We start from the raw sequence: 27,216 nt of genomic DNA on the forward strand, positions 1-27,216 counted from the left end.
CCGTTGTGCCGCTCTCAACCGCCTCATCGTCGTCGTGCCGCCACAATGCTTTGATCTCTCTCTCTCTCTCTCTCTCTCTCTCTCTCTCAAGCACACACACACACTAGTACACAAAGGAGACGGAGAAGGAGATGGAGCAAGAGCACTCTTCTTGCATTGCACAAATGAGAGAATGAGGTATTTTAGGTTTAGATTGACTTTTATATGAGCTCTTCCATTCACACTTGGGCACCCATACTTAGCCAATATTACCCAAACATTATAGGTTCCAGTTTTAGAGTGCGCCTCTCATCGACGATCACTCTTAACCATTCTTATTGGATTGACAAGCCTGGTACCTGACTCTACCAAATAAATAATACGGCGTCTATCGTAGGTGATAGGAATGTACATGAGGGTTAACAAGTTTGAAGGTAAAGTGCATTGTAGATCTGAGATGGACAGGACACATGGAGTCAGGTAGTCGAAGCCGGTTTGGAGTGATAGGCGCATAATTCTTGAATTATGGAGCATGCTTGTCTTTTCAAACCGCGAATCGGAGCTCTACAAAGAAAGATATGGCCATTTGAAGATGTTTCGAGGGCTAGTTGTTAGCCGAGTTAGTTGCATCGAAGGGTGTGCCATTCAGCGTTCCCTTACCCTCACTCGAGTTTTAGTGGATAGTGTGCATCGTGTGAAGTTGACAGGAGTCAGCGGCCCGACAGTCAGAGGTGTGATTGTTGGATTACGGCTTTGGGGAAGTTTGGGACAATTGCTCGAGAAGCGGTACATATGTTTTTTTTCCAGTTTTTGGGTGCTTTGTTCAAAGGCATGATGAAGCCAAAGTACGGTGAGGATTGCATGGTTCAAGGTCGGCACATAGAAATTTCAGCAAGGTTTGACGGCTCGAGTATGGGGTATGTGAGCACCAAGTAATAGGGGATTAAAGTTGGGGGGCAAAACAAAGGGTTCTTTTGAAGAATTTTGAAGGCATGGAGGTTCGGGCGCTCAGAGGCTGCCACGTGGCCGCCAATAAGGCCACATGCACAAAGCGGGGCGAGAATTTAAGGCTTTATAGCCTAAGTCGTGACCTATTTTAGAGCATCAAGAGGGAGAGAGAGAACGCTTGTCGCATAACTATGGAGTGTGTCATGTCGGCATTGTGAGGCGGTCCTTCGGGGCAGTGCCTAGCAGTGTTTTGGCTGAGAACGGTGGTGTAGGGTGAAGCCCGCTGGCATTGTTGGCGTTTGTGGTTACGTAGCGATTGATGATGTGGCATCTGTGCGTGTGGAAGGCTGTGAGTTGAGCAAATTGGAATGATTGGTTTTGTTTGGTGCATTATAAAGCGTGTGTGTGTATGGTCATGTGCAAGCGGTGGTTTGCTCGCGGATAGTGTTGAGTTTTGAAGGTGAACTCTAGTGGATTGGGGCGATGTGTATACCCTTGGCTATAGTGAGGCACTGTGTTGTGTTTTGGGTGTGTTCCCCTTCCCCCTCTCCACTGTGGCTACCCTCCCTATAGTGACCTTCCCCAAGGCTTCTTGTATCTGAGCATCATTGCTTGTCCCCTCCTCCAAACTTGATGACGAAGGAAGTCAATTGAGCCCCAAGAAGTGCAAGCTAGCACAGTCTTGAGTGCAGTTACTAGGCCATGTGGTGTTGTAAATGGAATTGAAGCAGATCCAAAAAAGGTCAAGGCTCTAGTTGTCATGGAGACTCCCTCTGGTGCTCAAGGTTTGGCATCATTCATGCATAAATTCAAGTTTATGTCAAGGTTTTTTTGGATGTTGTCCCATTATGTATACCCCCTCCAAAGGAGGGCTCAACAGGTGCATGGCTTTGGATGGGATTAAGAAGCTTAAGAGGCTTTTGACAGAGTGAAATAAATCTTGTGTCAGTTGCCGACAGAGAGAACAATTTCTATATTGCTTTGACGGTAGGTACAGTGGTTGTTGGAGCAGTGTTGTTGATAAAGGTGGGAAGAATCTATAAGCCTATTACTTTGAAAGCAAGGTAATAAGTCCTAGAGAGGTGACCTACACGGAAGCGGAGTAGTGGGTCATGGCTTTGGTTTTTTCCTGCAAGAAGTTCAAAGTACATCTCATTGTACGAAAGTTCTACGTGTTGACGGCTAACAATTTGTTGCCTGAACTGGTGTTGCTTTTGAAACCAAGGAAGCAGATCAAGGAATGGGTGATAGAGCTACAAGAGTTTGAGTTCAAGCTTAAGGTCAACCATACCAATCGATCTCATTTGGTGCATATTTGGTCAGTAAGGTCATTGACTTACTGATCTATCCAAGGGTGGTACGAGATGAAGCCAAAGAGGAGCCTGATTTAGTGGGATCCTTTACTATGTGGTTTGATGGTGCGTATAGAAAGGTGGTGCAAAAAGCAGGAGGAGGTGTGGTGATACGAGATCCACACGACAAAGTTATTTTTTGAAGGGCTTATGACTTGGAGGACGTTCACACTAACAATGAGGCACAATATCTTCCTTTGTATTTGGGGTTAAAGGAGTGTGTAGAATTTGGCATTTTCAGGTTGGTGTAAAAGGTAATGCTTTGTTGGTCATCAAACACCTGTTAGGCCAATGACAGGTGAAACAGGATTCATTGAAGCATTGGTTTTATGCCATTAAAAATTTGTTAAAGGTTTTTGAAGAGTTTCAATTCAACCATGTCAAAAGAGACCAAAAAGAAGAAGGAGGCCAGCTTGCAAGCAGAAAAGTGCAGGTGCACGTTACAAGTATACATGTGGCCACGGCCACTTATGTAGGTCATGAAACTTTGAAAGAGATTGAAGACTTTTTGTGCATAGCCCAATGTCCAGAGTGGTTGTCTAAGCTGCAGAAACAAAGAATGGTGCAGAAGGCTCGCAAATTTATATTGATAAGGGAGAATCTAATGGTCTATGGACGGGATGAAGTGTTGCAAAGGGTGCTTTACAAAGAGGAGATTGGAATGGTGTTGCAACAATGTCATGAGGAAAGTGGGCATCAAGGTAAAGACCATGTTCTGTTTCGAATCTTAAGGGCCAATTTTGGGTGGCGTTCACTAGTACGTGATGTGCAACTATTGGTGCAAAACCTGCCACAAATGCCAGACTTGAGGCAAAAGGAGACTGATAGTGGAATGACAAGGGGCTATCATCGCCCAAAATGCTTTTGATAAGTGGGGTTTGGACGCCATTGGTCCGCTCACAAAGTCAACAAGTGGGAAAAATATATATTTTAAGGTAGCCATGGACTACCTTACAAGGTGGATAGGGCAAAGGCAGTCAAGGAGGTAAATGCTCATGTTGTGACTCAGTTTGTTTTTTATAACATCTGTTGTCGTTTTGGAGTACCATGGGTTCTCGTCTTAGATAGAGGACAGGGATTTAGAAGCAAGATTATGAAGGATTTGGTTGAGAAATTGGGCATTCAGCACCGGTTCTCTTTGCCCTATCATCTTCAATGCAATGGTTTAGTGGAGAGTGCCAATGGTCAATTCATAAAGATGCTGACAAAGTATGTTTACAAGTAGGAATCATAGTGGAAGCAAATCTTCAAAAGTGTTTATGGGCATACAGGACATCTTACAAGGTGGATGCCAATTTTACTCCGTTCAAGTTGATCATAGTGAGGAATCAGTGTTGACTAACATACACAACTAGATGCTTTGAAGGGGATGTGGTGAGTCGCTTCCACACAGCAAGAGATACTACGGTATCAAATTGTCAATCTTCAAGCTTTAAAAATGAATAGGGAGGCAGCAGCGGATTACTATGTGAAGCAGCAGGAGAAGCAAATTGCCAAGTTCAACCAAAGCAGCTTGCTGAACAAAAAGATAGAAGAAGGAGATTTGATGATGAAATACGACAGCTACTTGGATTTTACTTTCCAAAGAAGTTCAAGAAGAAGTGGAAAGATCCATATAGGGTGCAAAAGGCTTTTCCGAATGGGACCTATCAATTGGTGAGAGCGACCAATAAGCTACTTACAAATAGGGAGAATGGGGTGCAGCTTAACACTAGAATGGTAACAGGACACTTTTACGTCCTTGGACACTTTTGTGTCCTGTTAAGTGACCATTTTGCTTGAATTATTTGAAGAGTATGAAAATGAATTTCTAGGTGCTATATATCCACAAAGTTGCCTTATGAGCTGAAAAAAACTTAGCATTTTTTTTGGAGCATCGATCTCACCATTAACCTTACTCTTTCACAATATTTTTGAACCTAAACTGTGTGAAAAAACGGGTCCTGTTTTTGGTTTTTTTTTCAATTTTTGGCAACTATACCACTCTAAACTTCATGTTTGTGAGGTTTAGATGGCTAGAGGTTAGGCCTTCATAGTTCTCAACATGTTTTAATGCTTGTAGGGAGAGCTAAGTGTTAAAATTGAAAGTTATGACCAATTTACAAGAATTGCATAATCTTGTTTTTTGGCCAAAATTAGCACTTTTATGATTTTTTTGGTGGCTTTCTTGATATCCAAATTCAATTTTGATTGTGTAAGTGTAATGTATAACATAAAATTAATCTTCCTTGAGTTTTGGGGGACCTAATATGCTATATAGCATTGTATATGATGATGGTTGAGTTTTTTGATTGCTGAAGAATACGATACATTTTAGAGTAGCAAGTATAACTTTCTCAATATTACTAGTTTCTTAGGCCAATTGTCTGTATTTTGTAGGTAGTAACCATACCTAATCATAGACTATAAACCTGGCTAGATATTGAGTACTTTCTATGGGAATCTAGAGGTCATAATGCTAAACCCAGTTTTTTCATGTTTGCTATATTTAGCACTTTATCATTTCCCCCAAGGTTCCAATTCTAAGAGATCCATTATCCTTTTGACATGCTCCATGCCTCCTTTTGAATCCAAAGGCCCAAAGGGAACCAAGAAAACATGTATATAGTATCTGTATTGAGAGTGACTATAGAAACTTTGATGATAGGTCCGCAGAATGGCAAAAATGCAACTTTTTTGTACTTATTTTATTTGCCCAAAAAAAATTAGTGAGGTAAAATCAACCATATGTTTTGGTCACCAACCCATTGAAGTTAACGGGGCATTTTATCTCATGTCCTACAAAAATCCCCACTCTTATTTATATGCAATCAACCATAAGAAATTGTTGTTTTGGGCAAAATGCACTGGTCCATCAACTTTGGAGGCTTGTAGTGACCAAGTGATGAGAAAAATTACAAGTTTCTCATTTTTTCCATATGTAGTAGTTATTGAACTATAAGCTCATGAAAGGATTTTTCAAAATGAGTGGATCTACTATGGTTTTGGAATTTTTTCCCAAAACCCTGAAAGGACACTTTTATGTCCTATTAGGTTACCATTCTAGTGTTAAAAAGTTTTACTTTGATAGGAGTTTGGTACCTTATGTGAATTAGATTTTATCTCAAGTAATTGAGCAAACCACGTGAAGGAGCTCAAATGTGATGAGCATGCAACGTTGTACATATGATTATGTTGTTTTCAGTATGCTTATCTGCTAACAAAGTGTTGCGGGTTTCAAGTTCAATGAAGATGCTTTTGGTTGAGCATGAATGTTCAACAAGGGTGTGGGCAATGATGGTACAAGCAAAGTTGGTCGAAGCTAGAAGTGGTGTGCAAGCAGTGCTAATGGTGCATACAAGTGTTGAGCAAATGGTTTAAGCAAGTATGGAGACCTTGGGGAGGCAAGGTCTAGTGGCAATGTATGCTAATGAGGTTTCTTAGGCCAAAATAGCTCCAAAAAGGGCCAATCGGGATGGCATGTTCAAGTGTTTGAAGTGTTGTGCTAGTGCCTGAGAATATAGTTGGTGTGGAAGCCGGTCCAAGTGACTCATCAAACAGAGCCACAGTGTGAAAGATACTGAAGTTTGAAGTTAGAAGGCTTTGCAGATCCCCGACGTACATAGCAAACAGAGGCAGATGGACAAATCTAATGTCAATGGATGGCTTTGAGGAGGTCAAGTTGTGAAGCATGCCGGTCTTTTTGGATTGTCAATCGAATCTCCAGAGAGAAAGTTAGGGCTAGTTGAATGTTTGATGAGGGTCACATATGGGTCAACTTGGCCGCATTGGAAGGTGTGCCACCAAGAGCTTTATTGGGTTTTACTATGTTTTAGAAAGTAGCATGCACCATGTGGAGTTGGAAGGAAGTGCCAGGTCGTCACTCGGATGCCCGGTCAATGATTTATGGCTCGCCAAAGTTTGGTGCAGTGGGCGGTGGGAAGTTACCAGATGGTTTTTTTTTTTACGGCCTTGGTTGGGGGGCTCGGCAAAACCAAAATGTGGCAAATATTGGAAAGTCTTAAGGGGGTTGTTAAAATGTGGTGGCATTTCACGGCTTGGGCATTGAACATATGAGCAAAGAGTTGCAGAGCATTGAAGTTTGAGAAAAACCCATTTTTTGTGCTAATAAGTGTCTTGAGGTTTTGATGACTTGTGGGGGTTCTTGGAGGAAGGCTACTCTCAGGCTGCCACATGGCATGCACAATCAACCCACATATGTTGTAATGAGCGGAACCCATAGGGTATAGGTCCTAAGGTGCACCCTCCATATGGTATCCAAGGTGGAGAGAGAGGAGCTCCCCTAGCGCGTGGCTACGGCGATCGTAGTGTAGCTTTGTGTGGGTGTTTTGTGCACACGTGCAATGGCCTGTGCTGGAAATTTTGGTGGCCTTTTGGGCAGTGGTGGTATGTGAGGATGATGATGATGTGGCATTCCCAATGGGAGTGCGTGTTCTCACGTGGTCGCAAGATCAAAACCTTTTATTGAAGGAAAGTGTGCACCAAAAAGGGTTGTCACGGTCCATGACAACCAAAATGGGCTCAAGCAAGTGACTCTCAAGAGGTAAAGAGAGAGTGTGTGTGCTGAGGTGTCTTCACCCTATCCAAAGTGCTAAAATGCGTGTCAAAGTTATCCCAATTCAAAAACATAGCTCCTACAGCTGCAGGAGTAAAAGAGACCATCCTGCTTTTTGTTTTTTTGTAAGTGAAGTCTCCCTATAAGAGGGATGATTGTAAAGTGAAACTGGTTTTTTGTCAAGTAATTTTTTGAGCAAGTAAAGAGGAGCTTTGCCCTGTGTAATCCATGCAATCTTTGTAAGATTTTGCAAGGAGAAGTTTACCTTCCCCCCCCCCTTCTGGGTGTTGATTCCCTGCTCCTCCTCCCTTCTTTTGCTTGTATCCCTTGCTTGTGTTGCCACTATCAATGTGGTTGAGTGCAACCCCAAACCGAGGTCTGTCTATGCAGAGAGAGAGAGAGAGAGAGAGAGAGAGAGAGAGAGAGAGAGAGAGAGAGAGAGAGAGAGAGAGAGAGAGAGAGAGAGGTTTGTGCATGTTAGCGGTGTGGAATAGAGCTGTTGGGTGTTTGATATGTGTTGGAGCTTCCTGTGAAGCGCGTGTGTGCATTGGTGTATCAAAACGAGCATGTAAGTGATTTTGTGTCATTTTGAAGGTGAAACCTAGTGGTTAGGGGTGTTGTGTTTGCCCTAGGCTATAGAGTGGTGCATATTTTGTGTTTTGAGCTTGTATCCCCTTCCATATTCTGGTGCCCCCACAACAGAGCACGCTAATTGCTCCCAATTTGGTGAAGATGAATAAGTTTTTGCATTGGTGGAGATGGCATCTCGGAGTTATGGTCTGATTTTCACAAGTGAAGAGAGTCTAGACGAGTGGATTGTAGATTTCGACTTGTATATGATGTCACTACACATGCTGAACGAGGAAGGAATATGCAGAAATTTTTGTTGGTGATGCACGATAAAGCAAAAGTGTGGTACAAAGCATTGGAAGGTGAGTCGAGGCATGCAGTTGTCGGTATCCATGCAGTTAGCTAATGGTGACTGCTTAATTGGACAAAATCATGGCATTCCTACATCCTAAAGTGAGGGAAAAGGTCGATTTTGAAATCCCAGAGAACAATAATGGCGTTGGGGTGATTGCAAAGGTGAAGATCAAGAAAATCAAGAAGGTGTGTCAAGCTATGAAGTAGTAGTTCCACCCAACCACAGGGTCCAAGGGATCTTATTATGAGGAGAACCATGGGAACTGAGGTGTAGCAGTTGTGCTGCAAAATTGGGTGCGAAATGTACAGGACATGTCCGAGCAAAGGCAAGAGTTGTAGCTGAGTGTGATGGATAGGGGACATCCAAGAGGAGCAAGAGGCAGGGCAAGGCCATTGCCTCACAGGTGCTATAATTGTGGTGAAGAAGGATATCATGCACCAGATTTCCCCCATTTGTCAAGAGAAAGAGGTGGTACCTACTCATTGTTTGTTGCTAGAGGAAGAGGCCAAGCACACTTTAAAGGTCCAAGAGAGCAGATGGTCGAGAATCCAATACAGCTAGCTCCTGCAGAGCAGATGGTGGTGAAGTCCCTAGGGTGAACATCATTTAAGTGGATAAGCAAGATGTCAAAGTTTTGGCCAATGAAAGGGCAAGATCTAACAAGGAAATGGACACCGAGTGGCAGACTAGAGCTCCTAAAGGCAAAGAGAAAGTGTACGAGGGTAGGGAGCAGCCAAAAACTTGCAATAAGAGAAGGCATGTAATGGTATTGGCCTATTAACTTGAGAGTAGTGGAAACTAATGAGAGTACTTTTTTTGAAAGAAATATCACAATCACAAACTTTATATCCAGCCCCTGAATGTCTTGTGGAGTTATTAAAAGAGAAATTGACAGTCAAAACAAATCGATATAAAGCTTTAGAGATTGCTTCGACAAGCAACTTGCTTCAAAACATGATGATAAAGAGTGAAAACTTACAAAGATTCGACGCACAATCTTTAACCATCAACAGACTATGAAGAATTGAAGATCAATTGTCACTCTTTACATTTGAAACATATGATGGTTAAAAAAAGGGAGAGAGCGTTCTTGCTTGACTTAGTCAATTTGACAATGATTTCTCTAGCAAAAGAATCTTTTGAGTGTGACAAAATTAAATATGCAACTAATCACATAACTGTAAAAGTTTTTATGGTGTAACATTTTGCAAAAAAGCATCAAGGTTTCACACACTTGAACGAATTTCAAGCTCAAGACAAAGAGCCATTTTACCTTCGTAGTTTTAACTTAAGGCTTGTCGTGCTTATAAGAATTTTGTTTGGATTCCATGTGGCATTTTTTATCATTATATAGAGAGAATTTGGTAAAGGTTGTTGAATAAATTTATTTTTAAAGAAGTCTTTGACGACACATCTTAGTAAAATTATAAAGACAAACCTCAAGTAGATATCCAAGCTGCGTTGAATATACTTAAACCTTTTTTTCTTATATGAGAATATTTCTTTTGTTCATGATACTGAAAGAAGATATAATGTCTTTCAAAATAACTCCAACTTTTTCTAGCCGACCCACCTATTCCAGCAACAATCCACATGTCAATTCTTTTGAAACAAGTTTATATAAACATGCAATCTAATGCATCACCTACACCTTGTTTATAAACATACAATCCAATGCATCACCTACACTCACATATTCCTTTAGTAATGTATATCATGCAAATAATGTGTTCCCTTGTCAATGTAGATTTAAATCATCGACTTGAACACAATAGTGCACAATCACATCCATAAGACACTTGCCCTATTTATTTTAGTGTAAGCATCTTGAACACATTTCTTCCAAATTCATTTCAAAATCCTATGAAAAATCCCATTACCAACACTAGAAATCCTACTGTTTTTGTGAACTACATGCATACAAAAGTGGATACAGATGAGCATCAAAATCAGGCTTGAAAGTCTCTTGAACAAAATCAACATCGACACTCCAAGTAATCCTATATATTTAAATTCTTTATTGTGTTTTCCTATTTGGATTAATGACCATTTTCCATGATGATGGAATTTTTAATTATTTTATTTCCTAATACTTGTTGATAAATATAATGACTTTATTTCTCAATGCTTGCTAATCAACTAAAATTAATTACTTCTTAATCAGATACAAAGTTCAATCTTCACTTCAAGGCACAAGATATAATGGGACACAAGAAGTAAGAAACTTAGAAGTTCAAATAGGGGAACACATAAAAGCACACAAATTTGCACCAGTGCATTCCACAGATATCCTTCTAAGTTTACCTTTTTTTCATCAATGCAATCCTGATATTAACTATTCTATACACACAACAATTTTGAAAAAGCATAAAAAATTAAGCACACTCTAATTTGTCACACACAAACTCGATATGATTGGGAGGTAAGCTTCTCTTTGAGCTTCTCAAAAGCGTTTTGTTCTTTAGAATTCCATGAGTACTTAACGTTTTTCTTCGTTAAGTCATGTAATAGTCGTGCTATTTGAGAGAATGTTGCTATGAAGTGTCTATAGTATGCACACATACCAATAAAGCTCCATAGCTCATGTAGATTCCTTGGATTAGGCCATGCTTTTATTACCTCCAACTTTGATGGATCCATACGGATATCATCTTGAGAGATAATATGACCTAAGTATTGAATCTCTTGAAGGAAAAATTCACTCTTCTTTTGATTGATAAAAAGCTTGTTCTCCCTCAAAGCTTGAAAAATTACCTGGAGATGTTGCTTGTGCTCCTCCAAGGAATTGGATTAGTTGATGATATCAATGAACACTCCAATAAACTTGTGGTGGGGTCTTAAAAATTTCTCCCTAAACGATTAAACGTGGTTGGAGCATTTGTCAAACCAAAAGGCATGACAAGATATTCATAAAGACCAAATGTTGTACAGAACTTAGTCTTTACAATATCTTCATTCACTATTCTTATTTGATGATAGCCACTTTTAAGGTCAATCCTACTGAACTAGGTCAAACCTTGTAGCTTATCGAATAGATTTTCTATCCGCTGTACGGGAAATTTGTTTTTGATACTGATACGATTTATTGCTCGATAGCCCACACACATGTGGTATGTACCATCTTTCTTTTTCACTAAAAGGATTAGAGAACAAAAGTAGAGGAGCTACCTCACCATCCCCTTGTCTACCAGCTCATGCACTTGCTTCATAATCTCCTCTTGTTGAGCTTGAGAAACTCTATAAGGAGGTTTATTAGGTGGTGAGCTCCCAGGTAGAAGCTCTATCATATAATCGTCATCCCCTCGTTTTGGAGGTAACTCCATAAGGATGTCATCAATAAATACATCTTGGAATCTATTTAGAAAATTAGACATGTCTAATTCTTCTTGATTCCTACCACTTTGTTTTGTTAAAACATTAGCATCATTTAGAGACTCTTTGACCAAAATCATGTACGAGGAAACTGAGATTTTCATTGAATTATCAGAAGCAGGTGAATTTACAAGTGGTATACCGAACTCATTAGAATCTATATACATGCTCTTTTTCTTGTAGGTGAATTGGATTCTCCTTTCAGTGAACTTCATGTTGGTAGCCATGCGGTTGAACCATGGTGCCCATAGGATAACATCCTCATGTCGGAGAGAAGAGATGAAAAAGTCTTCTTTGTCGATGTAGCTTTGGAATGAAGCCTCAACTTCCCAATCAAGGGAGTAACGAAGGCTTGTTGTCCCTTGAAAGCCCCATCGGCAATTACAATATCTTCCATCTCAAAGCTTGAATTTCCAACTTAGTGGCCAACTTCATTGATATGAAGTTGTGAGTAGAGCCAGGGTCAAAAAGGATGAAGGCATCATGCTCCCTCACCTTTCCCCAAGCATAGGAAAGGGATGATCCTTTGTAGTGAGCATCCTCTTTTAGAGCTTCAACCGTGGAATCTCTAGGAGTTTCATTGCAGGCATTCTTTTGGGGGCAAGAACGATAGCCATGTCCTTGCTCCCCACACTTGAAGCATTTGTGTTCTTTACGAAAAGCCTCCAGCTCTTTAGGAGAGAGTTTGTTTTTACCTTAAACTCCTTTTTCCTTGGTCTTGTTGTTGTTGTTGTTGTTAGAATTGCCTTGGGAAGGACTTTGACCATTGTTCTTCCCCTTTGCATCATTTCGATCTTTGTTTTCCATGGGCTTAGCATTCTTTTTAGCCCCTTGTTGGAAATTGATACGAGATGCAACCATAGTGTGGTGGATGACTTCGGTGATAGAACCAGGCCGTTGGGAGTTGACAGACTCGGCCATTTCTTCAGGTAATCCCATACAAAATTGTTGCCTTTTCTCGGCGAAGTCTATCTTTTGAAAGGCTGTAGCTTTGAGATGTAAATCCCAAAACTTGTCTACATATTTGTGGATAGGCTCGTGGGAGAGTAGCTTCAAGCTTCTCCATTCAGCAAGCACTTTGTTCTTGGCATCGCTTGCAAGGAATTGCTTCATTATGGAAACTCATAGAGTTCTCCATGTCCTTGGGGCTTCGCATTCTCGCGGAGACTAGCCCACCATTGACGAGAAAATTTTTGAAAGTGCATAGCTACATGGTGTAGCTTGGAGGACTCTGAGAAGCCCTCGTCTCCAAAGGCCGCCTCGAATTGCTGGATGAAGGCCAATACTTTGTCAGTAGCAACAAAGGTGCCATCATAGGTGAGAAAAGAGATACTCTTTCCTCCCTCTTTGAACTTCTTAAGCTTTTGGGACCTTTTCCAAGCAAGGTAGGATTTGCGATGTCCTCTCCTCTTGTATTCTTTAGGAGAATAATCACTACTTTCATCGGAAGAGGAGGAAGGTGAAGAAAAAGGAGAAGAGGGTGACCTCTTTCTTGCCTTTTTCTTCCTTTGTTTCCTCTCTTCCCTTTCAGAGTGACGAGGAGAAGGACTATATGATGATCTTTTCCTCTTGGGAGGAGTTGCGGATCGTCAAGAACGCCATCTTCGTGGAGCCACATCTTCAGAGGAATTTGGAGATTCGCTTCTTTCTTGTTCATTGGATTCCTCCTCCCCTCTTATCAGAGAGAGTCTTCTTTTGGAAGTCTCCAACCAAAGGCTTTCCTTCTTGGAGAGGTAGGGAAATCCCATAATCACGAAGTTGTTGGGTAACTTCGGCTTGCAAGGCAAGGTTGCCCATAGCTTGTTACAACCTAGTAACAAGATAGTTCACAAACATTGGGGCATCATCAGTAGCATCTTCATGTGCAAAATCAAAGTTGTCAATGTTCATTCTACTCTCTTGATTATTGCTAGCCATGCTAATTAAACTTATGTGTATGCTACTTTGTGCTTTGGTACCCTCAAAAATATTAGTTGCTACTCTTCTTTACCTTTTGAAAAATAGTTCTCAAGCAGCCACACTCGTGGTTTAGAGACTATTGATTGCAAAGAATATTGTAGAGGGTCTAACATTACTCGGTTGATTATGGTTCCTATTGAGCTTGCTAGTAGCTCAATAATGGTTAAGCCAAAGGCAAGCCCCGAGAGACTCCACTATTAAGTTTATAGTTCCCAACGGTGTACCTCAAATTAAGTCCTTTTCAACCAAGATAATAGATCCCAGTCCCACTTACCCTCTTGCAATGAACATGTCCAACCTTTCATGGACAACTTAAGGACCTCTCTTCTTAAACAAGAAAAGAGAAACCAATAGCTATGATACCAATGTAATGGAAATGGCCTATGAACATTGCAAATAGCGGAATTAAGAGAATTGCAGTGAGCATTTTTACAAGACTACTTTGACAAATAGAGCATGAACTTGATTAGCGGTAGCAACATAACCATTATACTTAATTAACTTGGCATGAACAATACTTTGCAAGAGAGAGAATTAGAGAACTTGACAACAATTGAGGACCAGATTTATGCGGAGCCGGTCCCCCCTCCAAAAGCCTTTTGTATTATAGTTTCTCCCATAAAGAGAGACTTGATACAATACAAGATATGTGTTCCTTGAGACCTTGATGGTGCAATGAAGATGGAGAGCTTCATGCACCACAATTATGCCCGTAACTTAGCTAAATGAAAGCATTAACTTGACCCCCGCCTCAGCCCCAAGACCTCAAACACCTTCAAAGGTGGAGAGAGCTAGCAGGGAATAAGGGTAGGGAAGAGGAAGAAGAAGCATTCTTACAAGAAAGAAATAATTCCTCACTTATCATCACTCTTGTTGCTTAGCATAGCATAATATCATAGTAATGATGATGAAGAAGATGGCAAGCTTAAGCATTGAAGCATGGCTCTTGGTTGGATTTGCATTCCATAGCCAAGAGTGTTAGTGTAGGCTCTCAACTTATCAACAAGCTTGGAGAAGGATATGAAGTTCTTGCATTTAGCACTTCACACAATGAGAGTGTGTGGGAGAGAGTATACCCTCAAGCTATCCCTCTACTTGCATGGTCGACCCCCTATTTCTAACTCATGCTTGTGGCTCATTGGCTCTCTCAAGCCTAGCCAATCACAAGCCTTGGTCCCAACTAGCAATAGAGGTAGCCTTTGGACAAGTGTCCTCCTTTCCCCATTGAGAGAGAGGGCTTGATAAATGCTTAAACAATTAATCTAATTAGCTAAATTTCATTGGACCTCTCTAAAGGTCAACCAATAGGCTGTAGGCACACCATGAGGGCAACCTAGATAGGGACTTGATATGTGTCCCTTTTTCCTCTTTGAGCAAGGGGTGCCCTTTGGATGAGGGAGTGGTCACTCAACCCCATCCCCGACTCTCATGGCTCGGCCCCTCCTTTGTAGGCCTTGCTTTGACTTCAAGTACCTCAAGCACCTTAGCCCCCAAGTACCTTTATCATTTCAAGCACCTTAATCATCAGGCATGACAAGCATCTTAAGCACCTTAGTCAGCAAGCACTACAAGCACCTCAAGCACCTTAGTCACCAAGCATGACAAGCACCTCAAGCTTGGGCCGGGTTCCCACCTCAAGCACATCCCTAGCTTGCCTAAGGTCCTAAGTCTAAGGACTTTCAATACAAACCTTTTGAGGTCTTTAATGAAGCTAACCCTAAGGTCTTTCAAGCTCCATTAGCTAGCATTTCCCTTTGACATACCATCTCTTATTTAGACCCATTGACTTTAGTCCCTGCTGAGATAGATCCATAAAGCACATGTCTATATTCTAACTCTTGTTCCCGTTTATTTCCCCACATTAAGTGATCAATTTAATATGAGAAAATCACTTGGGCTAGTTAGATATTAGGTTTTATGACAGTTATAACTACCCATTGACTCTCTTTTCCATCTAATATTATGTGAGTTGATTGAGGAAATCGTTAGACATGTCAACAAGGCCATGGTAGGGTGAATTTTAGTGGGATACCATAACCTACAAAAGCAAATAAGGGGTGCAAAGGACATTGAGCATGCTAATGCCATGAAAGTAGAAGTGGGATTGTTACAAAGAGAATGAGGTTTTGCAAGTCCTCAATTTTGAGGTGTTGCTAGAAGGTGAATAGGCATTGTGTGTATTGCTTCGATATGGACACAAAAAAAATGCATAGAGCTGGTTCAAAATTGAAAATTTCCAAGGATTAGAATGAATGACCTTGCCATACATTCAAGGTGATTTTCAAAGGTCTTCGAATGCTTTACTACCATATTTTTCTCACCATCATATGCCTGTCTCACATTGAGACCTCGAAATCATCACCAATGTGCAATAGCGTGCAATTTGAGGAACATGAGTAGGGGGTACCACATTTGAAAAATAAAAGATAAGCAAAGAATCTTCTAGGATACTTGAGATTGAGAGATTGAGAGAGAGAGAGAGAGAGAGAGAGAGAGAGAGAGAGAGAGAGAGATGGTGTGAGGCGTGAGGGTACCCTACACTACTGTGGACTCTGGAGGCACCGACAAGAGGTAGGGGAAGAGAAAGAGAAGGTTTGGCGCATACATACAGAGAAAGAGATCATGGAGGTTTGGTGTGTCGGCGCGCACATGCACGCGCACGATTGATGAAGCCTTAAGGAGCATTTTAAAAAATCTAGTGCTCAACACAAAGAGCACACACACTTGGCTGGCCGAGTGGTGTAGACTATAGCTAAAATGAAGCAAATCTCCATTGTACGAGTTCGAGTGTGGCAACCTTGTTTTGTTGAGGGGCATAGAACTTTAGATGACATTAGTGAGGAGGAAACGCCCCATAAGATCCCCCCGTAGCTACTAAGTATTAGTGACATCCAATTAAAACTCTTAAAAAGAGGACACACTGCCAACGTTTGAAATTAGCAATATTTTGCGTACACTTCTTAATTTTTCCTTTTTCACAGGGATTTCAGAGTATTAAGCAATCAAAAAGTAGCGCGCAAACTCTGCAGCCATGCCCGCGTGCCGTGTAGGTTATCGATTGTGAGCCTTCGCCTCTTCGTGAGGCTTTGCCAATCGTGAGCGAGTTGCCATTGGCTGCATCCAATATTCTAATGCTGATTTTATCGGCTGCGAGTGCTCGTCATATATTTCTAGAGCAGTGGGGGACTCGACTTTAACCTAAGATAATAAGTTTTTGGGAAAATTACCAAAATACCCCTCTAATTTGTGGAAATTACCCCTCAAATTTAAAAAACTGCTTAACTTACCCTCGATATTTTGTCATAAATTCCTAAAATGCCCTTCAAATTTTCCAAAATTCCAAAAATACCTCTAGTTTTGAGATTAAATTTCTCCAAAGATAAATTTTTATGTAAATTCTCATAAGAAGATCGATTGTCTATCAATACAAGATGTTAAAACTAGAATTTGGGTTGGTTGGTTAGGCTTTGAGCATGAATTGCTTCATTATTTTTAGACATAGTTACCCTTTTTTGCATCATAATTTGTGACAAATTACATGCTATGCACTCAAAAATGGATCTCAATTGTCAAAAAGGAATAGAGATTAGATAATCTTGAACAATCCAACCAAATTAGATACAAAGGTATTTTGGGAATTTTTGAAATTTGAGAGAAATTCCATAAATTAGAGGGTTATTTTGGTAATTACTTGGTAAGCCCAATGAGGTTTTTTATTTTTCTTTTAAGTTTTTAATTTTAATTTTTCACAAATTAGAAGGGTATTTTTCTATCTATCTATCTATATATACATCTACATATATAATGGGGGGAGGGATTCCGGCCCCCCTCCCAGCGATGTGGCGACATTTCTTGCATCTGGCCTAGGGTATAGGGGCCGATTATGGGACGAGGTCCAATTTAAGAACAAATAAATAAATTGAAAAGGAGCCGATTTTAATACAAAACAGAGCTAGTGGTTGAATGGTTAGCGTGATGCGGTGCAATCTGATTCGCGGGGAGTGTGGTTCAATTCCCCTTTTTGGCTGTCCGTGAATTGGTCTGAGCGTGAACACTTTATTGGACCTCTTTTTTTTTTCAACGGCGTTTTCTTATTCTCTCTTGGATGCATCAAGTAGGCCATCGCGACCGCCATCGCTTATGCTGCAGGTGCGCCGTGTCTTGCCCTATCGCTTGAGCCAACCAGAGCGTGAAAATCTGCACCACACAGAAAACGCCCGCAGCTCGCTTAGCTGTCTTAAATATGGCCCCTTTACCCATGCGCACCTACAGCTCCAGCCCCTGGACAGGGTCTGAGAGCTCGCTCGCGCGCGCGAGAGAGAGAGAGAGAGAGAGAGACGCGGCCGAAGGCGGCCACACTAGTGTTTTTAGAGCCGAGTCGCGTCGAGGGGTAGCAGGGGCAGTGGAGAGAGAGGAGAAGGTGGTCGCACTCTTTGAGAGAGAGAACAGGGATGCATGATATTTGCTAAAAAGCATGGAACGTCATTGGCGCTTCACCTCCACGATTTAAGCTGCATCGATTCTTAGCTGAGAAATAGCGTAATACTTCAAAAAAACAAGGGGGTAGTGGTAGAAAGAGAGCTATTTTTGGGAGATTCCATGGCGGCCTACCCCTACTAACACTAGGCGCGACCCAACTCTTAAGGCCTCTGTCAAACACATCCGCCTGGACTTGAGTGCAACCGTCGTGGCAAAAGATGGTTGGACAGAGAATGTGTGCTGCTCTGCGATCAGCACCGAGGCAGACCCTTCGCCCATCTTGACTCCCTGGTGGACATGCGCAAAAGAAGTGGCGGGAGGTGCAGTAAGGGGACTTGAATCCGATCCAGCAGCCTCCAATCGCGGAGCGTCTACCACCTGGGCTATGGATAGTGGCTAACGCCTTGCATGGAAAATAAAAGGAAAAATTACAAAAATATCCCTCTAATTTATGGAAATTCTCAAAATACCCTCGATATTTTGTCATAATTTCCTAAAATACCTCTCAAATTTTCCAAAATTTCCAAAATACCCGTGGTTGTGAGATTAAATTTTTCCAAAGATTAAAAAATTTGTACCTTTCATAAGAAGACTGATTGTCTATCAATAAAAGATACTAAAACTAGAATTTGAGTAGGTTATGTAGGCTTTGGAGATGAATTGCTTCATTATTTTTAGATATAATTGCCCTTTTTTTGCGAGGTAAGAGCTGGGTCGCACCATGGGCTAGTGGGGTTCCCAAAAAAATAGTGGAGTATTAAAGCTACCCCTACTGACCCTTGGTCGCACCCAACGCCAATGATTAAAAATGTTTTTAAAGGCTACCGGCTGGCTCCAGACGTAGACACAACCAACCACCACGCAACAAACTGCTTCATATATAAAAGCAACGCTCTTGACGCTTTGCCATTCCTGCCTAGCCATAGCACTGCTTCTGCAGAAAGCACTACTCTGCACAGTCATAGACTTGCTATATCCAAGCCCACAATCACGAAGCCGTTGGAATGTAGTAAGCAATTCATGAAGACGAAGTTGCAGATGCCCAACAATATGAGGCTTTTGAAAAACAGCGAGCAGTAGACACTATCAAACAGTTGGTACATCAAAGCCCACGAGCATGAAGCCAAGCAGTACATGAAGATGAAGTTGAAGACGACCAACAGTATGAAGCCATTGAAAAGCTGCGAGCAGTAGACACTCTCGACAACCAAAGCTACAACCCCTACAGTAATAGGCGCTAAACTTGCTTGCTGGACCTGTTTTCATGAGGCGCACAACATACAGGTACAAATTCATGCTTGAAACACCTGACAGGCTGACTTGATGAGCACAAATTATACCATTATACATTCATGTCTTTAGCAACTATAAATTCAAGAGCACAGAATACTACAGGTACAGATTCATAAATATGCACAATTTCAACTGTTGACTACAGTGCTTGGAACTCACTCTCTCTCTCTCTCTCTCTCTCTCTCTCTCTCTCTCTCTCTCTATCAGACACACACAAACGAGCATTGTTTCGGATTTAATGACGACTCATGGTAAGTAATCTATGCTATGTTTTGCAGGATCGTAATACATTCGGCGTGGGAGAATTCGGGGAGGAAGTTGCACTAACTTCGAGATTCAAAACAAAAAGCTTCCACCCCTGCCAGTTGATCACACTGCAACAGCAAACAAAGACGACGACACAGCTCGCAGGTGCTGACCTTTTTCCTGTAACCCTATAAGTATTCAAAATTAGTTGCCAATTTCAAACACACACACCTATAGTTCAGCTCATGCTTAAAATGATTAAATATCACCTGCATGCATGTACTTGTGTTCTTTTTCTACATCCCATGGCGACCTGCAAAAGAGAGCAGGGGATTCGAACCCCTTCTCCACTCGGTTTTCACTAGAGTGGGTACACCATGCTCTCTTCGGGGAAAGGCTACTTGACCCACTAATCCACTTCGCAGTGAGTCTAGTGAGCCAACTAGCCTTCCCCCAACTGCGATAAAAAACATGAGAAGCATCAGTTGGCAAAAAAAAAACTCGAAAGACAGGGAAATAAAATTTTGAAAAACAGTGTTCTTCGCATTGCTAACAAAACCATTAACGAGATTGAATGACAAAATTTATTTCAAAAATAAGCTTTTGGCAATGACAACACTAGTTGTTTGCTATAAAAACCGTGTTTTGAATGCCTCTTCAAATGTACAGTCGTGTTAACAAATAACATTTGACAAAAAAATAGTGTAATGCTGGATAAACTGGTCCACCAAGCCATGCCTTGCTGGGATTGTAAATGCTAGATAAATATGAGAAATTCCTGCAACAAAGAGCCAGGTGTTAAAGATCTTTAAAAAAATTTAATTTATGTTATTAGCTGGTCTTCGTATATTGGAACAAACTGTACTGTTTGTTCCCAACAACTTTGTTTTGTTGGATCACAGTTCTTAGTTGATCTCATTTCCAGACTTCGAATTTTATTTTTTTCGCAGATCACAGAGGCATGGATCTCAGAATGCATTTACAAGCTACCATTCCATCGATAAACACTTTGATGTCTGCCTTGCTTCATGAGTGGGAATCTTTGCATGGCCAATCAACTAGTGCAATGCATCATGAGGAGGAGGAGATGGAGTTCGAGGAATACGTTGCCCCATATCTGCCGCTTCTTTGGGCTGCAAGCTCTGCGCAACGCACACCTCGATATGAAGGATCAATCAATGATGCGCTGGGTCGATGGTACATAAAGCCACGCTCCTCCATCGATTGGTGGAACCATTTTGTGTTCTACGCGCGAGCAGATGAAGAGCGGTGGAGAGAGATTTTCAAGCTTCCTATCGACCTCTTCACAAGCTTGAGTGACCTCGTCCGCAATGATGTGCAACAAGGAGACATACCAACCAGATTTTGAAACTTACCTGGCAGGATATTCACTGTAGAGAAGAAGGTGGCAATTGCGGTGATGGTGCATCAGGAAACACACTACCATGTGGCAAATGCCTTTGGTTGTGGAAGGTCTACCGTCACAACATTCCTCCACGAATTTGTGTGCTCCCTAGTCCACAGAGGCGGGCATCTTATCAAATGGCCAACTACAGAGTCAGAGATGCGAGATGTAAAGGATGGGTTCAGAGCTCTGAGGGGATTGCCCAATTTTTGTGGAGCTATAGATTGCACCCACATCAATATGGACTTGCCTAGGAACGAGCAAAGTGAGCCTTGGCGTGATCGCTATGGAAACTATAGCATGATTATGCAAGGTATAGTGGACTCAAACATGCGCTTCTTAGATGTGAATAGTGGATGGCCAGGGTCTTGTAATGACAAGAGAGTTCTGCGCAACTCGGGGATGTACAGGCTTTGCCAAGGAGGAGACCGTTTAAGGGGTGCATCCTTTGAGTTTCAAGAATTCTCTTTCCCAGAGTACATTATAGATGATGGAGGATATGTCTTGTTGCCGTGGCTCATGATACCCTTCCAACGCCCAGAGCTGGTTAGTCAACGTCATCGAAACTATAATTTCATGCAGTCTTCAACACGTATAGTTGTTGAGCGAGCTTTCTCGCGTCTAAAGTGTACATGGCAGATTTTGAAAGGGACCATCAGATCGCCAGATATACAAAAGCTGCCAAACGTCATTTTGGCTTGTTGTATCCTTCACAATATGCTAGTCTCTCTCACCGATGAACCTGTAGACCTTCAAGAGCACGAGATAGATTTGAAGGACCCTTTGGTCGACAACCCACATGCCTTTGATGGGATTGTAGAAGGTGAGAACAGTCCTGAGGCTATTAGTATCAGAGATGACCTACTTGAGTACTTGGACTTGCAAGGGATGAATAACTAAGTTTTTATTGTAAGTTGTGGATTAATAACCAGGATGTGTCTCTCCCGTTGCTACTTTGAGTTGTGTGTACTGCAGCTACGCTTTTTCTCGACTCTTCTCTTAAACATTTAATGAAGATCTTAAGAAGGTACCTAGTTCTTACACATCATTTGCAGCTCGCATTGTCTTCACAACATTCATAATTCTTGTAACTGACAACCCCATGCAGTAGGCGATGGAAAAGCAATCTTGCAATCAAATTGGGTGGAGTTAACTGAAGATGGCAGCCGTACTTAAGGATAACAACAAAAGCCTTTAATTCACATTTACAAAACCTTGATTGATGAGCTGATGTAAGGATAGATGTAGCAAATCCCCTCTGCTCCAATTTATCAGAACCTTTGATGTACTCTGCAACATTGGGTCATTTAATGACTTTTAGAAGAGGCTCATCTTGTGGATGTTTCCTTTGTGAGGAAATGGGACTTTGCCACTTCAGGTTTATTAGTCATTTGTTCATGCAGGATTCTTTCAAATGCCATTAATATTGGTCCTTCGTCGCCTCTGTGAGGCCAACGTCAAAGGTGTGTGTCCTCTTCCTAGTCTTCTTCTTTACACCACCATTCATCGATGTGTTATCGAAGGATGTAGCGTCTATAGTTGGATCAACCACATGAGGACTGCTATTAGAGTTACGACATGGAATTCCTGTTTCAGAAAGGTCAGCCGGTCATCATTTAGAGTAGGCTAACCTGGTGTTCAAAGTATTTTAATTGCACAACATAGTAAACATACCGTTGCTCGTATCCACAACAGTTGCAGAAGGGTTCACCGCTTTGTCCATACCAAAAAGTCGATCCATGAGTTCGTATAGCTCTACAGGGAAATTGCAATGGGAAAACTTCCCTTCCGCGACTCGCTCAGCAGGTGTCATGGCCCAGTACGAATCTTTTCCAGATGGCGTGTTCCTCTCCCAGTCATTGATTTCTCGATACAAAGCATTTAGTCGCTTATGCTTTTCGTATGCTTGTTGCCAGTCAACCACCAGACCTTGTAATGCGCACAACGCGACAATATCAACCCATTGCTCCTCATTGGTTTTAATTTTTTGATACAAGTCAACCGAGCAGCGTTTATCATCATAAGCCTTTTTCCACTCCAATAGGACTACTTGGGCACGCAGATCCCAATGAAATCTGCCACTGGGAGCCTTTTTAGTCTTGGGAGCTGCTTTTTTGTTCCCGTTACGACCACTTCTTCGACCTTTCTTAGATGGAGCATTGGGTGTAGAGTCCTCTGTGACAGTAGGCACATGCGCTTATGCAGGCATGTAAACTTTAGTGGCCAATTGCGTCGATGGCACGAAGTCATCAACAAGGGATTTCTGAATGCTCTGGGACTGACTGGCTGTGCCCTGCAAATGATGAACATCCACCAATGCATGTGATAGGGCAACTGGGTTGCGTGAAAGATTCTCCCTAAAATGGGATGGAAACAAATTGGTGTTGAGTGGCACAGATTGCGTTGTGTTCAGTGTCACAGCGACTCGTCTTGGCTGATGTGGTGATGGGCTCAAATGACCAGCAGGAGAAAAGTCTCCCAACATGTCTTCTTCTTGTGTTTGGGACATCAGATTTAGGTCTCCAGGCAATGTATGATGCGAGACCGGGGTAGAGTATGTTGGCTGCAACGTAGGTGGTCTACGTGGTGGCGGTGTCCCAAAGCCAACACGAAAAGAAAAAGGGTTTTGGAACGACATGTTGAACCTGCAGGATCAACAAACATGGAATCATGGTTTCATGCTATGGATTCACTGGGACTAGAGGACTTAGATTGGTGGTCATCTGAAACCCGAGAAACAATGAATCATGTATCTGAAGCTGACGGTCAGTATATCTACTATTTGGCAAAGTATAAAGTACAAAATAAACCTCCCTAATGTGGCAGCCGATCAGTCATCGAAACCAGCATGCATGCATACAACAAGTGGTGAAGTAGTATATGTACTTTTTAGCAAGCAATGAAGGAGTAAATGTAGTGTTTCGAACGCTTAAACCCCTAAACCGCATCCTTATTGTGTCAGCCAAGCAATCATTTGAAACTTCTGAAAATATTCTTTTTGAAACCAACACATACAAACAATAGTCATTGAAATGGAGTGGCTCTCTGGTTTGGCAACAAAACAGTCATCCGGAAATTCTAGTAATGGCCTTTTAATAACAACACGCATGCAAACAACAAGCATTGAAGCATACCAAATGTTAAGTCCATAGTTGCGAACAGTTGCGGGAATCACAATTTTCAACAGCATTTTACCTGAATGAGAAGAGCCTTGTTGGCGATGTAGCTTCCAACCCGACTCTGCTTTAAGATGGACACCCCATGACTGATATATCGACTACAAAACACAAGACACGATCATCGTAAGAGCTGGGTCTCTCTCTCTCTCTCTCTCAATGCTGATTGGGGAGGGCTTGTGCTTTTCTAGAACTTGCAGCGAAGACCTCATCTCTGTCTCTCTCTCTCTCTCTCTCTCTCACTCACACACACACACACATACACACACACACAAAGTCATAAAAAAAATGTATACACAAAGACTGCAACATTGCTATTTTTAATTATGTTACGGCAGCCAACATTTCACGCCCTCCTCCTACAATGCAATCTCTCTCTCTCTCTCTCTCTCTCTCTCTCTCTCTCTCACACACACACACACACACACACACACACACACACACACACACACATGAATCAGAACAGAGTACGTATTTTCGTCACCGTCTTTGTGTGTTACCTTCTCATGGGAAAGCGCCATATTGCACGATGCACATGAGTCACTCACAGATGAGCAGAGAAGCATGAAGGTTACTTTAGGAAAGATAACCAAGTAGTAGCACCCAATGTGTATTGACTAGCTGACGGCAGCGTTGGCATCGGCTGTAGAATCCGAAGCGAAATCTGTTGCGCCATGGGATAGTCCCATAGACAATGCCTCTGTGACTCAAGTGGATGGTCACATGCAACAGAGCCCGTCGGATGGCCACTGTAGATCAGCCAGCTCCCCACTGCGGTAGCTCGATGGGCGACAAGCCACTAAAACATGGTGACTCTCCTTGGTTGTCTGCTGCCCCACAAGCGCTCCCAAAAGTCTGTCAAGAACTCAGCTGTGAGACCCTCCTCCTGCCCGTGACGTGCTGTTGCTAGGCGTGCCTCTCTCCGAGTAGCTAGAATGTGGCTTCCTAGTCGTGCTGCTTACTGGAAAAAAGGAATCCCTGGGTGATCATCTGAAGCAAAAGGGTTCCGCCAAAACCACTCCCTAGGGTCCCACTGTCATCAGCGTGTGACTATTATCTATCTTTTTTGTTGATTTCTTTCTTATTATTTATTTACTTTCACTTTTTGGAAACACCCCTTGGGAAATCTAATTGCCCTGCATTGCATAGCTAGTGTGGAACTGTCCAGAGGGAGTCCAGGCCTGAGGGCAAGAGAGCACTAAGGTTGGACAAAGACTATGGTTAGCCAAAGTGGGGTCATTGACTCTCCAAAGTGGAATCCTTTGCTACAGAGGCTACATTTCAGTTTTGGGTGTGGTTGCAGTGTACAAAGGGGGTCAGATGACCTAGAAAGATACAATGGCAGCATCTCCTAAAATTTAGAGAACGGCTATTTTGGGACCTGAAAATGTGTTTGCATCATTACCTCCGGAATGACAAGGGGAACATTTTCTTACTCTGTCGTGAAGTCAATTGGGCAATCTGTTGGGAGATTTTTAGGCGGCAACCCCGAAATGGGAAAATGCTTGTAAATGTGCCAAGTGGCACCTTCTGGTGCACTTTCCTCATGCAAGAAGAAGTGGCGCTGAATTTAGGAGGAAGAAGGCTCATTTTTCAGTCTTGTCACAAGTTAAGAGCTATGGAGTGCTTCCTTTCCCTCCTATGTACAGTGCGGTGCCAGGAGTGATGCCCTGCACGCTACGCACTGCCCTCTCTCTCCCCTATGGCAGTATGTTATGTCCCTCTAGTGGGCTTTTCAATTGACCAATGTATAGTTGTGTGGGTTCATGCGCGATTGCCGAGGCAAGAGCCTCTTGCACAGGTACTGGATTAGCTAGCGGCTAATCCCCCACAGGTACAGGTGAATTCGGAGAGGTTTTACGCTAGAAATCTCGTCCGATTCAAAGGGCAAGTAGCCCTACAGGTGCAGGAGCTCGAGGACTTGCTACGGATGCGACCGGCACGCGAAACGGAGCCCGAAACAGTAAATTACAGCCTGCTGTGTATTTTTGCAGGTTTAGGGTTTTGGCCCTAAACGGTCCCTAATACCCCCAGGAGGTTCGGGGACGCGAGGGGACCGCTGTACAGGTGATCTGGCGCATTTTCGGGGCTAAAAACAGAGAATTCAGCGTGCTGCAAATTCTCGCCAGGTTTTGCAAAGTGTCTGTATGCGTCGGGAAAGTCGTTCAATGCGTGGGAATATTGACTATGAAGGGTCCTAGTACAATTATGCTGCTGAAATCGGGCCGGAACAGTTGAAATTCAGCCAAGTTTGTGCGGGGCAACTTGTAGGGAACAACAGCGTTTATTCCCTCTTTTAAACAATAAAGAAATACCGAAAGGGGCGCCTAAGTTAGGGGCCAATCTGGTGTCGGTCTACTCATACAGGTGCAATCTAGCAGCCTGTATTCCTCTCCCCTTTTGTTGTGTCTTGAAAGTACAGGTAAAGTGGGCGACAATTTTTTATTTTTTTTCCGAGAAAAAGATCCTTCTATTAGTTAATGAAAACTGCCCATAGGGCTACATTCACCTCTGCAAGAGAGGGCTACAACAAGCATGGTGGGGAGACTCTCCCAATGAAAAAACAACATATATACAATGGGGCTAAAAAAAAGATGGGAGGAGGGAAGAGCCACACTGGTGGACAGTAGTGCCATCTGAGCACCCCCTGGACCATGGTGTAGAAAGGCCCAGGGCGCCAGAGTCGAAGGAAAGCCTCGCGGCGCTCCCGCATGCGGTCGGAGCTGCCCTGTAGTCCCTCAAGCTGTCCTCTGAGAGTATGGATCAGCTCTAGCCAAAAGTCACGAACAGTCTCTGCTGGTGGCACAGGGCGAGCCTCAAAGATGCGGAAACAGCGGGCCCGCCAGATGAACCAGAGAGCTAGGCCGCTGATGAGCTCCCAACACTCCTCTCTCTCACTGCACCACTCCTGTGGAGTAAGATCTGTAGCAGGTTGGAGTGTAGGTCGCCCCCCCTGTATCACTATCATCCCACTGGTGGAAGATAGCTCAAACTGAAGTGCCGGGCCCGTGAGGGTGGACCAAGCCGCTGCCCCCCAAGTGTACTGTCGAGCTGTGGAGAGGGCAGGCATCAGCCGAAGAACTCGTAGCCACACCTGCTGGGCCGAGGGACAGTCCCAAAGACAGTGACACTGACTCTCCACCAACTGGTCACAGGCTGTACATGCGGCCGAGAGACCACTATGCACAAGCCAGCTCCCTACTGCTGTGGCTCTGTGTGCAACCAACCCCTGGAACAAAGTGACGCGTCTCGGTTGTCTGGAGTCCCACAGCCTCTGCCAAAAAGCTACCAAGAACTTGACTGTGAGGCCCTCCTCCTGCCAATGACGTGCTGCAGCGGGGCGGGCCTCTCTCTGTGCTGCAAGTATATGACGTCCAAGCCGAACAGTGTACTGAAAGAAAGGGACTCCTGGGCGGTCTGCAGAAGAGAAGGGGTCCCTCCATAGCCACTCACCAGGATCCCATTGTACTCGTGCCAATGGACAGCACTCCCAAGCCCATAGCCTCCAGTGTCCTGTCTCAAGAGCT

At 42.8% G+C, this 27,216-nt stretch overlaps 2 protein-coding genes across 2 annotated transcripts; one reads left to right on the top strand and one right to left on the bottom strand.

The window, feature by feature from the left end:
• The first annotated feature begins 18,367 nt into the window (after positions 1 to 18,367).
• LOC147465851 (uncharacterized) lies at positions 18,368 to 21,835 on the top strand. Its single transcript, XM_086522443.1, has 7 exons — positions 18,368 to 18,578; positions 18,798 to 18,853; positions 19,141 to 19,273; positions 20,059 to 20,305; positions 20,492 to 21,336; positions 21,489 to 21,540; positions 21,622 to 21,835. The coding sequence occupies exons 1-7, from the start codon at positions 18,368 to 18,370 to the stop codon at positions 21,668 to 21,670; spliced, it is 1,593 nt and encodes a 530-aa protein (XP_086378569.1). The 3' UTR covers positions 21,671 to 21,835.
• An 89-nt stretch (positions 21,836 to 21,924) lies between these two features.
• LOC147465852 (uncharacterized) lies at positions 21,925 to 23,973 on the bottom strand. The gene is made up of 3 exons (XM_086522450.1): positions 22,797 to 23,973; positions 22,188 to 22,688; positions 21,925 to 22,100 (listed from the first exon to the last, which is right to left on the bottom strand). The coding sequence occupies exons 1-3, from the start codon at positions 23,149 to 23,151 to the stop codon at positions 21,934 to 21,936; spliced, it is 1,023 nt and encodes a 340-aa protein (XP_086378576.1). The 5' UTR covers positions 23,152 to 23,973; the 3' UTR covers positions 21,925 to 21,933.
• Positions 23,974 to 27,216: the final 3,243 nt, after the last annotated feature.

This window comes from Adiantum capillus-veneris, chromosome 1 (assembly GCF_014529385.1).
Source record: "Adiantum capillus-veneris isolate H3 chromosome 1, ASM1452938v2, whole genome shotgun sequence".
Lineage (NCBI taxonomy): Eukaryota > Viridiplantae > Streptophyta > Polypodiopsida > Polypodiales > Pteridaceae > Adiantum > Adiantum capillus-veneris.

Excerpts from the sequence above, each read along its gene's own strand:
- LOC147465851 (XM_086522443.1), top strand. The coding sequence starts at position 18,368 with ATGATTAAAAATGTTTTTAAAGGCTACCGGCTGGCTCCAGACGTAGAC. Across the intron at positions 19,274-20,058 it reads GACGACGACACAGCTCGCAG|ATCACAGAGGCATGGATCTC; the intron begins GTGCTGACCTTT and ends TTTTTTTCGCAG. Across the intron at positions 21,337-21,488 it reads CTTTGATGGGATTGTAGAAG|CTACGCTTTTTCTCGACTCT; the intron begins GTGAGAACAGTC and ends TGTGTACTGCAG.
- LOC147465852 (XM_086522450.1), bottom strand. The coding sequence starts at position 23,151 with ATGTCGTTCCAAAACCCTTTTTCTTTTCGTGTTGGCTTTGGGACACCG. Across the intron at positions 22,689-22,796 it reads TCATTTGCAGGGCACAGCCA|AGGACTCTACACCCAATGCT; the intron begins GTCAGTCCCAGA and ends CTACTGTCACAG. Across the intron at positions 22,101-22,187 it reads TGTTGTGGATACGAGCAACG|GAATTCCATGTCGTAACTCT; the intron begins GTATGTTTACTA and ends TTTCTGAAACAG.